This window comes from Anas acuta, chromosome 12 (assembly GCF_963932015.1).
Source record: "Anas acuta chromosome 12, bAnaAcu1.1, whole genome shotgun sequence".
Lineage (NCBI taxonomy): Eukaryota > Metazoa > Chordata > Aves > Anseriformes > Anatidae > Anas > Anas acuta.
In genome coordinates this window covers 7,179,698-7,193,544 of record NC_088990.1, presented here as the reverse complement: position 1 = coordinate 7,193,544, position 13,847 = coordinate 7,179,698, and the positions used below count along the sequence as shown (strand labels likewise).

The window sequence follows — 13,847 nt, the reverse complement described above, 5'->3', positions numbered from 1 at the left end:
ATTCTGTTTTGGGAAGACAGGATCCTTTTCAGAAAAAAAAAAAAAAAAAAAAAAAGAACCACCAAACTTTAATCAAAGCTGCGAAATGAACTCAAAGCTCTGGGAGGTTTGAATAAGTCAGCTGTTGACTCTGTTCTTCTCTATTATTGTATTTTCTGCGCACTCTGCAAAAGGGGAAACACTAAAAACATCCAAGAAAAGTTCTAAATTTCTCTCTCTGCTCCACTTAAAATACCACAAAATAGCCTAAGTATCGGAACCAGCTGTTCTCCTACGGGGCTCTGCTGCTTGTCTGTAGGCCCTGCTTTCCCTGGGAGCTTGCACTACAGACCGAGGCATTTCTATGACTTATAAATGCAAATGCAGCCTGCACTTATCAAAAGATTTCACAATCACAGCATAAGTTGCTTAATCCACCATTTAAAATCAATAGCAATCTTGGGAGCCTGGAAACCATCTGTAAACTTCCTGTTTCCAAAACCTCAAAATAAATCCTATCTGATCTGGAATTTTGCCTATCACTGCCTCACTGCCCAGCACATCACCAGACTATGCATCTCCATTCATTCCCAAGTACCATGGTGTAATCAGCTGATGCTGGGAGCAAAAAGGAATCAGCTGCAAGAAAGAAAGCCCAGCCTTCCTGCTGAGCCCTAAGAAAGCTCTGCCTGCTTGGAAGATTTAGTGCTCAACTCAGTAAAGAACTTCAGTGCCATGTCGAGAACTTTAGAGCACAGCACTTTAGAAAAACTGTTTCCATGCAATGATAAACAAAAAGCAATTCAAGAAAACATAGACACACACGTAACCAAGCAAGAGGCAGCTGCAGGGCCACCAGAGCCTCCCCAGCCTCTCCTGAGCAGCTTGCATCAAAAGCAATAAATGCCTGGGACACCTGAAGGCCTAGTGAAACTGGGAAAGGTAATGCTGAGCCTGGGCAGCAAAGGAGATACAGGGCTGCTGGCGGGTAGAGTCACCAGGAAGCTGAGGCTGGGTTTCGTATTCAGCAAGCACGCTTCCTGGAATCGCTGTACATGCGTATTTTGCCACAGAGATCTGACTCACTGCTCCAGACAACTGCAGCCCCAGCATCCTCCTGGCCTAAAGGCTGCCTCAGCACCTCACTGCAGCCTGCATCTTCTGCAGGCATCTGGTCACCAGGTGGAAAAGCAGCTATCAGTCACCTCAGACACAGCACAAGGTGTTGGGAAAACTGCGATGGAAACAGAGTATGCAGCACGGGGAAAGCTGCTGTCAAAACCTCTCATAGCAGACAAACAGGTAAGCATTGGAGATGCCAGTCCGAGGAGCAATCCTACAAAGAGGGAAGGCAATCTATGGTCCCTGCAGCAGACTTACCTTTTAACCGTCCAGCTGCATTTTTCAGTGAAACAGGCCCATCTCGGATGAGCTTCCGATGTCGCAAGTCCTCTCTTGCAAACATCTGACCGCTCTTCATCCTCATGATGGACTTGCTATCTGTCCGGTTGTAAATCTCATCAAGACGTGTTTTCTTTTCATAGTTGCTGACTTTGCTATTGACTGCAGCAATCACATCTTTAACAAGGTTTAATGACTGAGTCAAGTCTTCATGTTCCACTTCATTTTCTTTGAAAAGAGAGAGAGAAACATCTCCATTTGAGTTCATCCTTGTGGACTCTTAACTTCCCAGTTTTACTTCCTTCCCTCCTTCATGTTCTCCCTCCCCAGTTCCTGCATTATAACTTTTTAATATTTTCCCATGTCAGGTTGTATTTTCCCCCCTAAAGAAAGCTTCACAAAACCTTTCACATGGAGGGCTGAGGTTGGAGGCTGTTCCAATATACTTTGTATACAAGACAGTAGATACGAAATACACAAACCAACCACATATGTTAGCCATTACACAGAAAAAGCAAACTGGGAGACTTTGTACTCTAAGCATGTTGCTCCATAATTAGCTAAAGACAGACATATCAACCAAATCAAGGCACCTGAACAACTAATCCTAACCAGAGATATAAAACTCAAGTTATCTCAATACAGCAGTGTGAGACAATAATGATTAGATTAGTCAGCCAATCATAAGAAAATTAACTTCAGTGGATAAGGATCCAGGAAATTTACACTGGATGAGTAAATACAGACTTAGAAAAGAGGAACTGGTCCTACCTTTGGTGTACTGCAGTATCCTTTGTAACAGGACTGGGTATTTTGTGATTCTTTGTGTTACCAGCAAGATACATTCAGAAATCCCAAGACGTCTCACCAGGGAGCTGCTCATTTTTTTCTAAGGAACAAAGACGAAAATTTCAATTTTGTAGCACAACGTCTATCAGAATGTAGAAAGAAAATATTTGTTTTCCTATCAACTGTCTCTCTTTTACCAGGTCCTACCTTGACAAATGCCTGAAACCTCTTGTCCTTTGAGTACAAATCTTTGAAATTATTTACTGCCTCATTGTGATGTCCGCAGAATTTGCCGTATGTTTTCTTCATTCGCTCGGCATTCTCACCAGAGAACTGAAAGACACGAGACACAAAGGTCCAACTTCTATTGAGCTGTTTGTGCAATATCCCAGCAGTGCTTTATGAAAACAAATTAGTCCAAAGTCTTCTGAACCAACCATTTAAATCTCTAAAGATTTAAGAACTGACTTTTCAAATTCAGTTCTTAAAGAAGTAAAGAACTGACTTGTGACTTCACCACATTCACACTTAATACACAATCTGGGATTCTACCTCAACAGGGTTTAAAAGCCAAAAGAGGGCAAGGTAGATGAAAGGAGGAAAGGAGAAAACACAGATAAAGAAAAGTAAAAGGACCTACTCAAAGTTAAATATCAGGTCAGTAACTCAGCCAAGAAACACACTGTGCACATTTCACTGTGGTCTACTGCCCACCCTTCAGCTATGGGTCAAACCATTTTGAGCCTGTTACGGAATGCTACTCTCTCTCATAAAATAAACAAAATAAATTTTCATAACTATACCTTCCTCTCAAAAAGCAAAAAGTGCTTAAAAAAGCAGCAGAGATTGTTATGTGTGTGAAGTGCAAAGAGCCATCAGCTGTGATTGTCTAACAAGTAGAAGAGAAGGAGCAAGAAGACAGGAGTGCTTGGTTTCCAGCTATGCTCTAAGAAATGCAAGTTATTTTCCACAGCTTACTTGATTCACCAGGATGTCACCTATCCTCTTGATAACGAAGTTCTTTTCACTTTTGTCTGCCAGTGACTCCTTCTTCCTTTCCAGAATCCGCTGGAAGAAGTGACTGTGGATATGCAGCAAGTTTTCCAGACAGGGAAAGATCTTGTCCACAATTTGCTGATCATACTGCAGTTCTTTCAACATCCCTGCACTGTATACATCATTCATAATCTTCAGGGTGCGAACATGATGCATTTCTGTCTGCATTAGCTCTGCATAGGATGAGAACAAGGTCAAAAACAAGGTCACAGCAGAACACTTGGGTGTAAAGTACAAGGAAAAGCTGTCACTAGAAAGCTCTTCCAAGTGAGCTAACTGGACTTCTCTAAGTGGCATCAGAAAATTTAACGTCAGGTAATTCTCTGCCAGCCTCAACATAATTCATTTCTGCCATGCAGGATGGCTCTTGAATCAGGGAGGTGACGACTTGCTATCTAGCTGCTGTGCTGTAACTGAGCCAAATGGGAAGAAGCGATTTCTGTTTTTATTTATTTTTTGATGGATTCCAGGTAAGCAAAAGGCAGAAAGACGAAGTTTTCACAGAGCACACAGTTTCTAAGAATTTCAGGAATTAAATCTTGGCCACAAAGCAATCAAAATCAATGTTCTTAGTCACTGACTTGACGTTTCCCAAATACATGTGCATAAGTATATTAAGAAACCATCTAAAATGAGTGAAAAATGAACATCCATGTATGCCTCACCATAAATGACATCTTGCCGTTTGACAACATCTTTGTTTTGCTGCTGTAGGAACTTGCTGTCCACTACTTGGCTCCAGGACTCTGCCTCCAACAGCTTGGAATCTAGTTCCAGGTCTCCCATCAGCTGTCCTTCATTCATGTCTGCACCTTCACAAAGCAATGTAAATGTCACAAAGATGTGGGTAACTTACGCCATTTGTGATTCCTGTCTGTTTATTTACATTTAGGCTGTCTCTGTTATACCACAGACATTATACACTTTCCCCTTCACTAATACAGAAATGGTAAGATGAAATTATACCACATAAAGACTTGATTATGAAAAGCTCTTTTAAAAGCTATTTGCTAATTCACAGTTTTCATGCAGACCAAATTCTAGCTCTGATAGAAGAGAAAGGATTATTTAACATACAACGTGTAATTTGTCTTCCTTCATTTACATCAATAAATCAAGAGAACTTGATTTATTTATCAAGAGTTATGTAAAGGCTGTGTTGTCATGCTTAGAAAGCTAGAACTGATGCAAGTAGATCTGCAAACTACTGCATCCATCCACCTCTTTAAGAAAGACTGCTCAATTATGGAGCAATGGGAAATTTTCTCTGTCTCCACCAGCATGGTCTTGTTTAGCCCTTATTAAATTAATATAATTCTGTTTTTTTCAGATAAATATTGGCTAAGATGTAAGAATACTGATTATATCCTAGAAAGCCTCATGTATAAAAATAAAGTTAAGAAATTAACTTAAATGATTTCACTTTTAAAACCACAAAACTAAGCAATAGCATTTTTCCCTCCCCACACTGGGGAGGGAAACAAAAAAAACCCAACATATATATCAGCATGAAAAAGGTAAAGACTGTAAAATATGTGGCTGTATGAACAGGCCAGAGGAGTAAAACAAAAGAGGAAATGTTTGTCCTCAAGCTAAATTCCAAGTAACTCAACTGTAACTGAAACCTTCTTAATGTTTTCCCACAGTTCAACATGCTGAAGAAATTACAATGTGGGGCCTTGTTTTAGTTTATCATTCTAATATTCTAACGTTACAGTAAATGCACTATAATTGTCCATTAAAGAGAAAAGCTTGTGCTGAAATGACAACATAGGTTTTCTATTTCTGGAAAGCAGCACTGAGACCTTTCTGCTGCTATAAATACCATGGGGATGCTTTACCTTCATCAACTAGTGATTCCATGGATTCATTCACCCGGCTGATTTTATGTAAAGAGTCTGTTGACTGGGACAGAAATTTCCAAGTGTGTATTAAGCTGTCGTCATTCCCAACTCTGCAGAAGAACAGAACACAAAACATTGTTTATGATTTCAAAAAGTCAGCCACATGGCTTTTCAAGTACACAGAGGAATGCATTTTTAAACACAAGCTGAAAACCAAAGCAAGTCTTGCAAAGCTAGGTACAGAAATGTATTTGTATTAATTATTTCCTAACAGCTACACATCAGGACTCAGAAAGCTGTAAGACCTACAGTTCTGAATGACAGTGCTTCTTCCATACGGAATTACCCCTAGGTTCTGTCGTTTGGGAAGCTCCTTTTCACTCCTTTCCATTTTACACTGTCACTTCCCATCCTCATTCTCATTGGAACAGACAGTGCAAAAATGTAATACAAAAGGCTATCCAAGAGTCTTTACTACTCGTTGCTCTGAGCAAGATCAGAAAATCCCAGTCCATGCTATAGCCCTGTTTGTACAATTGCTCAATATGCAGGTAGTATAGGAGCCATAAATGTAATTTACTTCTGTTTTTGTAATTAATTATGTATAATGCATTCCTAAATCGCCATGAAGACTGCAGCTCTGTGCATCCACCCTATCATTATACACACAAAAGTTAATGTTATACTTGAGCTGGGAAAATGTGTGCTCACCAAGCCCAAGGCAAGAATTTCTTCCTGGATCCCAGAGCATCACTCTGAAGTGACCTTGGATATAACCAGGCCAAGTCAGATGCCTCTGACCTCATGCCACAACTAAACCTAACACAGATAATCTGATTGTGCAGAAGAAGCTGATGGTATCATACATAATACGGGCATTTCTGGTTTTGTGATCCTCTTTTGCACCTTTAACACAGATCACAGATTTATTTTAATGAGATCTGAATTTCTCCACGCTTACAGCATCAGATAATCCCCAAGTACTCACGTGCACAGGCAGAAACCTTACCCTGCAATGTTCTGTATTGAGACACTTTTTGAAAGCGCTGTAGTCTGTTGGGATCTCCTGTTATTGAATATCGAGGTGACGGTGTTTTCGTCAGGAGCAAGTATTGCTGAACGAGGACGCTCCTTAGGTTGTGAACCTGCAAGGGAAGTGTCAGAGAAAAGTCAGCTCGTGCGACTGCATTGTTAGCTGCAACAACGATGACTTAATGAAACCAGGCTTTAAAATTCACTTCCGTTTCTCTCTAGAGTTGTTGTCAGGAGATCAGTGGCTGTTAGATACAGCCCTAACTGCAGGGAAGCCTGAGCTTTCTGCCTCTCCCTAACCACTCTTGTGGTATGTCAAGGCAGGACTTGGTCAAAGCAAAGTCCCTATGCACTCTGGAATTTGCCTCAAATATAAAATGTGAGAATTGGTTCCTCAAATACTTTTAAACAAAATTCAGACATCATGTATGTTATTAATGCAGCATGAGTGATCAGAGTTATCTGGAAAACTTTACCCTCTTTAGACCCAATATGTTTAAGTTTCAGTTTTGCTGTATAGAAAGACAGCCAAAGTGAATTCGTTAACTGTTATCTTTTCCTGTGGTATTTTCAAAGTCCAGCAGTGTTCCTACGCAGAAAAGCAGAGACTGAGCTCTTAGCAAATTAAGCACTGCTGTGTTTCAGGCAGGAAAGAACATTGATGCCTGTGCTGAACTGACTGCACTGTATCTAAAAGAGCAGGGTGGAATCTGCAAGTCCAGAAACATATACTTTGGAAACCAAATTTAAAGTTTTTCAATAAATGATCACATGAAGCAATCTACTGAGCTGTTTTTTCAAATACCTGTAGGCAAGGAGATCCTACAGTTACATCCATCTTCCTGCTTCCTTTTAAGATAGGTTTTTCCACCTGCACAAGCCACAGAGAACCACTAATCCTTATCTCATATCATCATGTAACTTTGACTAACATTTCCATCTTAATTTCAGATTTTCCCATCTTCAAATATATTTCTGGTTTCTGGAGCAATACTTCTGAACTTCATGACAAAAACCACAGTGTGTATGCCTGTATCAGACAGCGTGGTTCCATATAGTGATCTACAAGCTACCCCTAAACAAGTTTATCTAATCAGGATGCTACTAAACCTATGTGGACTATTTCATTCCTATTCCTTGCCATCCGTTGCTTTGGGTAGCTCTGCAGCACAGCATACATCTCAGCGCAGCCACAAACATTTTGTCAGCATCACTCCCATTCAAAATTAAACTTTCTATTTTTACTTCCTCAAAGCATAAGACTATTTGATTAAAAAATGTATTTTTTAAACAAACATCCTCTCAACTTTTAAGCTTAAGAGCTTCTGTTAATACAATACTCCTATTCTTTTTCTGCCAGACATGTGAACATAGGCTGCATCTTCTGGGTTTTGCAGAGTGTTCAGCTGTAGGCCATCAGAAAGCTAGAGCAGCCAGGCAGCTATTCCAAATTTGACATGACTTTACATTTGCTTAAATTTATAGGGCCACTGCAGAGAGCAGATAAACCATCTGTGCAGCTTTAGCACAACTTCTGACATCCCAAACATTGCTCACCATGCAGAGAAAATGCTCTCAAACCTGCTTTTTTAAGTGCTTATCTTTCATAATATTACTTGGTTACAACAGTTGAGAACAGAAGATACAGACCATCAACAAAACAGAGGTAAAGGAAGTTTTCTTACTTTTGTTTCTCATGGTTACTGTGGGTAATGAAGAGGTATCATGTGCCTGCAACATTCCTTTTTGTGGCTGAAAGAAAAAGGAAATTCACTGTAATTTTTCCTCCCTTCTCCCATTGGGCTGTGCCACATAACTACAATTAAAAATCTTTGGTTTTTTTCTGAGTCCCTCAGAACAGATTACTTCTCCTCTCCATATAGCAGCGTGACCTTCAGCAGCTACAGTGGTTGCAATCTGAAAATAGCATATGGAGAAATGCGCAGTAAAGAGTAAAAAGAAAGAGAAGGGCTGACTACTGAAGAGAACAACTAAAATCATGCAGGAGATTTTCTTACTTTCTTCATAATTGTATGAATTAGCTTGGAGGATCATACCTCAGAAGAAGCTCCTCACATTTGGAACAAGTCCAAATTCTGTATATTACTCATACAAACAGCATACATATTTAATAAATGTCATTATGCATTATATATACACATGATGCCACATTACAGGATGCAGCATTCAAAAACTAAGAGAGACTGCATTTATGAGTGCAGAGCACCCCTGAATTTTGACAGCGATGTATTGTTTTTTTTTTATTATTTTTATTTTAATCATACATTTATAGGCTTTAAACATGCACAAGAAGGGTGGTATTTGCTCTGGGAATATCTAATCTCAAGTTTTGGACACCCTCACAGTTTCTCTGTGCATTACTTCTTCCCAGAGCCTGCTGCTCTCTCTGCGGTGTGCTGTCCTTGCTCCTCATTGCAGACCACCCAGAGCACAGGACAGACCATCACACCCAAAGGTCCCTTTGTCCCAGAGGGAATGGCGCAGGGCATCTGCACCCTACAAACAGCCTGTGGTGCTGACCTGGTGTACTCAGAGTCCCAGAGCATTATATGTCATTCTGATGTCATCCAAACCCAGAACATGTTAAGAAAACCAGCCTATAATATATATATTTTTTCTGTCTCCAAGAGGGACAACAAAATTAATCTACCAACTGCCTATGTACCAAGAATTATAGGAGAACTTAGAGAAATTATTCACTATTGAACAGGGCTTTTTCAACAAGATGAAAGCTTTTGGATGTGCTTTTAGAAGACGTATTCTAAATCGTTTAAACTTTTTTTTTTTTAATGTAGTGGAGTAGATGATATCTCTTACCTTCATTTTCACCTTTGCACAAGAAGCAAAACTTTCCTTACAGCCTTTGTGAACAATTGCATTGCAGTCTGTCAAAAGTTAAAAACAAACAAACAAACAAAAACCAACATTAAACAAAAATCAAACAAAAAACACATAAACCATGTCAGTTTTTGCTGTTTGCATTCTGAACTGTTATCTAGCACAATTGAAAATTACAACTTTCAGTTATCTGTGTAGATTATGAGTAGCTACAGATACTGGCAGACAGGCTGCTTTCCTGGATAATTAGCCCTTTGTTTCTTAACAAGATTTCCTCATGGAATTAATAGGAAATTCTGTTTAAAAATCATTGCAAGGTAGCATTGCCAGGTCCTAGCAGATCTTAAAACAAAAGAAAAAAAAAAAAGGAAAAAGATGGGAGTAATGCCTCTGCAATAAAAGTAAGGGAGAAGGCAGAAGTAGGAGACAGAACAGAAACCAACTGCAGTGCCAGCATTTTCTCTTCAAATACAAATATTGTTCTTATCAAGGCTAGGACTATGGGATTCAGAAGGCAGGACAAGGACAGGAAAATAAATTTACACAAACCCAGACATATCACAACCCAGATCTACTGAGCAGGAACCAAGTGCTGCTGTACTACAGGATTATCAGAAAAAAGCAAGAGGGGCGTCAGTGAGGTAGGGACTTCCTGCTAAGCTAGCCTGAAGTCACTGCTTGGGCCTGAAACCACAACATTCACCAGTGCAATGAGCACCAGGCTTTGATGCCATTTTTTTGCTGCACTGAGCAAATGTTGCATCTCTTTTTCATGAGAGTCTGCCACCTTTTCATGAGAGTCTCCAGCATGATTCTGGGTATCTAAGTTTTCAAAAAAAAAAACAAACCCCAAAAAAACCCACAAACAAAACCACTGTTTTTCATAATACATAAATGATAACTGGGTTTCAAGCACGAACTCTTCTGACTGATGAAAGATCACAACTCCAATTCAAATCAGTTTCAGGAATTTAGAGAAAACCTGTTATTTCTATTAATTCACAAAAATACAAAATACAATTCATGAACTGTGTTAAAGTGTAAATTACATTGCAAGTGTACAGTTCAGAATTATTTATAAAAGAAATATGAAATGTAAGGAAAAAATGTCCCTGCTCAGACTGATAAATTATTCTCACATTCCTAACGTTTCTTAAATTTGGGTCTATTTCATAAAAGCCAGTAATTCTGATATTTTGTGAGAGGAAAGAGTAAGGCCATAGGGCGTTGCTATTCTATCAATGTCCCACAACTTCCTGAGCATAAGAGACAGAAAGAAACCTGCATACTCTTGCAAAACCCCACAAGCAGTATCATTTTTCAGATCAAACAAGGAAGAGAGGCAGAACACCCTTCTGGTGTCTGACACTGAAATCTCATGAAGAGAGGCAGTGAGACAATTCAGAACCTTAAAATTCAAACTCAAGCCTAGAAAACCTGAATATATGCTATTTACCAATAAAGAATTTTGCAGTTATCATGGCATGCTTTAGATCAAAAATCTATTTTCAGGTACTTTATTCTTCCAACTAATTCAGCCCTTCAGAAAGTAAGAAGTTCCTCTAGCTCCTCCATATCATTAATATTAATAATTTAAAAACAAAAAGCTTCTTTTCTGCATCACTGATCACAAAAAATAATAAAAGAACAGGCTCATTAAAAACATTTTTTTGCTTGCCCATTTCTTTTCGAGTATGCTAAATCTTTCAGCATTGGCTAGCTGTTTTAGGAAGCGGGTGTGCCACTGAAAGGTTCAGATATTGACTTAAAATGAGCCAATCCTTTGAAAAGCTTTCAGAGAAAGTCATCGACAGGTGAGACACAGTGATGGTAGCAGTAAAGCACTGCCACTTCTGTGGAAAAAAAGTAGACTACAACAGAACAGGAACAACAGAACGTCTGTGGCTGTCTATCAGTTATTTTCAAGGCATTGAGTAGCCTATTTTAGGATGTGATGTGAGTACAGACCACACTCAGACGTGAGTGCAACAACAGTCTGGGCTCAAATCAGGCTTCCTTTGTAACATTCATTTTCTGGACAATGCAGAAAAAATAAAATCACTTTCCATTTTACCTTGAAAAGAAACAAAGAATATTTCTACTAAAACTTGTGCTACTATAGTTTGTGCTACTACATGACATTGTTGGATTATTTTAACCTGCCAGGATATACAAATCTAAATTGTGATTATTTTCTAAGTAGCTTAAAAGGGTGTTAAGAAAGTAGAGTAGGGAAAGGGAGAGGATGCATTTGAAAGCCTGTAATTGTTGATGCTTTCCATTTCCCATCAGGCTGACACAGAGCATGGCTCATGCAAACATGTTCAATGAAATCTCTTCTCTTTCAGGAAACTCTGAGTAGCCTCTGGGGATTCAGCTATCTGCTCCTGCCCCCCCTCACTTGAGATGTTTCATGCACTGGTCAACCACCAGCATGAACAGAGGCAGAGCGTCCTGCCCCAGCCTGAGAGCCATTCCTGTACTCGCTTTGCCTTGCCTCTAAGCTAGAGGAGAAAATACATTACTAACAGTGAAGAATAGAGTCCTGAGCTGCACTGAGAACAGGACATTTTATCTATGTGTTCTAAAATTTTGGGTTGCAGCATAAACCAGCCTCCATTCTGGTCGTGACCACATAAACGCTGCTGACCTTATCGAGTTACAGGCATGCGAAACTGTCGGATGAGAAATGAGAACAAAATTACCAACCTCATAGAAACCCCACTTTGTGGTTTCTGTACAGCCTGCATTGTCTTACATGTGCTTCACATGTATACAGGTAGCTGCCCCTCGGTCTGTGACACAACAGCTTATATAAAGGAAGAAAGGGCTAGCGTTTCCTTTTCATATTACGTTGTTGCTGAGGGCTCACTGAAGTCATATTTCAGATAACTAAAGTATATAAAGCAATATACCAGAGGTGTGTGGGACATCCACTGGCAATAAAAGCCATGATCCAAGGTGGCTTTCTCTGTCCCATATGAATTTTAACGAACCACCTCAGCCTCAAACCATACCAGGCAGCTGAAATGACCCAAGTCCTCCATCTGACTGATCCATCTCGACAAGCAGGGGCAGAAACCCCCGCGGGATGCTGCGCTGTCCAAGCACGGGCTAGGCAGGAGGCTGCAGGCCAGCTCCATGCACCCATGACTCACTTCAGTTCAGCTCCACAAGGCACCCCATCATGGCATGAATCACCAGCTCCAAAGCCTCCCTCCTGCCCCACGTCACCAGTGTTTAAAAGCGTGAGAACGATATGGCACCGAGGTCACATTTCCCACATCAGATTTAACGAAAAACAAAAGGGGGGGGGGGGAGGAGAGAAGACAAGACTTACTTGCACAGTAGTACGAATCCTTGTTGAAAGGTTTCATACAGTGGTAACAGGTTGCTTGGGCTACAACGGAGGTTGCAGTGAAGAGATGTCCATTTAACAGCTTCTTATCTTTTTCCTTCTCCTTGGAATCTTTGTCTTTCTCTTTAGTCTTCTCTTTATCTTTCTCCTTTTCCTGCCAAGAGAAAATGAACAAATGCCTCGTCACTTTGCAGAGGTCTATTCTCTAGTTACAAATTCTTCAGTGTTTGCCCTCAGTGCTATGACGATATCGATCGGTGCACACCGTAACAATGGCCATGTGTCTGCATAGCTCTCGATTAAAAGTACCAGCTAAAGGCCCCCATGGAAGAGCATTAATACAGCAGTGACTCGCAGGGCCCTCTGCACGGGTGTCTTGCCAGTGGAGATGAAACCAAGCCTGCTCTGAAGGCAGCTATTTTCTTCCAACTTTGACTTCTGGCATTTGCTTGGTTTAATGACTTAGTTCTTTTTTTTTCATCCAGGCTCTAAATGATCTCTTCATCACTTTCAATGATTTTTTTAAACACAAAACACCACGTATAATGTGTATCGAACTTGCAACGTGATTAATTTTTAAAGCCAATCATAAGTCTTGTGCTTTGCAACTGCATGAGCAATGGAGAAAGCAAGGCGCTGGTACAGCACCACTGCTGGATTATTCCCACCTCCTTTTTCCTTCTGACACCTTCAACAGCTTCATGCCACCCCAAGAGAATACATGAAGCCAGTATACTTTTTGGGGAAATGATCTTTCACAAACCCTCGAAATATGGCATCACAGAGAGACTGAGGAACAACAGCAACATCAGAAAACATCAGCTTGTCCTCCGGAAGCCACAGTTCCACCTCTGAGCTGCTCAGCTGTCTTTGGAAACACGTCAAGCACAGCCAACTTCTCTGATTTTCAGTAGTTTTTCCTATCTTTCTATCCCTACCTGAGACAGAAACTTGCTAGCTACTAAAAATTTTTAAAAATGTCTCTTGTGACATTTAATGGATTTGGAGGTCTCCCAAACATGGCTTACTGTATAATTTTTAAAGGAAACTCCACAGAAAATCTCCAAATTTGAATTACAGTGACTCCATGTTTTTCTATATACCACCCTACAAAGCACTCATCACACTATTCATCTCCCAGTCTGTATTTTAACTATTACTGAAGATTTCACAGCATCTGAAAGAGAAGCTTAACATGAACTGGCAAAGGCTCCTGTGCGCTTATCTTTGACTTCTGTTATTTATATGCCACATGCTCTTTGCTAAATACTGTCACAGGAGGAACCTAAATTTCAGAGAGCCGCAGAGCAGCCTGTGTGAGCAACTGCCATGAAGCAGTTAAAAGAGTTATTGAGCTCAGCAGCCACCAGGAGAGAAACTTTCGTGCCTTTGATGACAGGCTCACATAATTAGTAACCTAGCCTGAAGTCTCCCCTCTCCCAGCAGACCCAAGGCAAAATGTCAGCATCAGTCTCTCCCTGCAAAGCCTCACAGACATGAGTTCTCTTTACCAACCCCAAATGCTATTT

The 13,847-nt window shown here is 40.3% G+C and overlaps 1 protein-coding gene across 19 annotated transcripts in view; it reads right to left on the bottom strand.

Moving 5' to 3' along the window:
- AKAP13 (A-kinase anchoring protein 13) overlaps positions 1–13,847 on the bottom strand; it is a 216,912-nt gene that overhangs the window by 17,063 nt on the left and 186,002 nt on the right. For 14 of the 19 annotated variants that reach the window (XM_068696270.1, XM_068696269.1, XM_068696267.1 and 11 more), the window contains 11 exons: positions 12,301–12,472; positions 8,940–9,007; positions 7,787–7,853; positions 6,907–6,972; positions 6,079–6,214; positions 5,067–5,179; positions 3,891–4,037; positions 3,148–3,398; positions 2,377–2,502; positions 2,152–2,269; positions 1,360–1,608 (listed from right to left, as the gene is read on the bottom strand). In XM_068696270.1, coding sequence (XP_068552371.1) covers positions 1,360–1,608; positions 2,152–2,269; positions 2,377–2,502; positions 3,148–3,398; positions 3,891–4,037; positions 5,067–5,179; positions 6,079–6,214; positions 6,907–6,972; positions 7,787–7,853; positions 8,940–9,007; positions 12,301–12,472 — 1,513 coding nt within the window. The remainder of the gene's footprint in view (positions 1–1,359; positions 1,609–2,151; positions 2,270–2,376; positions 2,503–3,147; positions 3,399–3,890; positions 4,038–5,066; positions 5,180–6,078; positions 6,215–6,906; positions 6,973–7,786; positions 7,854–8,939; positions 9,008–12,300; positions 12,473–13,847) is intronic. The other 5 variants (XM_068696273.1, XM_068696278.1, XM_068696279.1 and 2 more) reach the window with 1 other exon arrangement.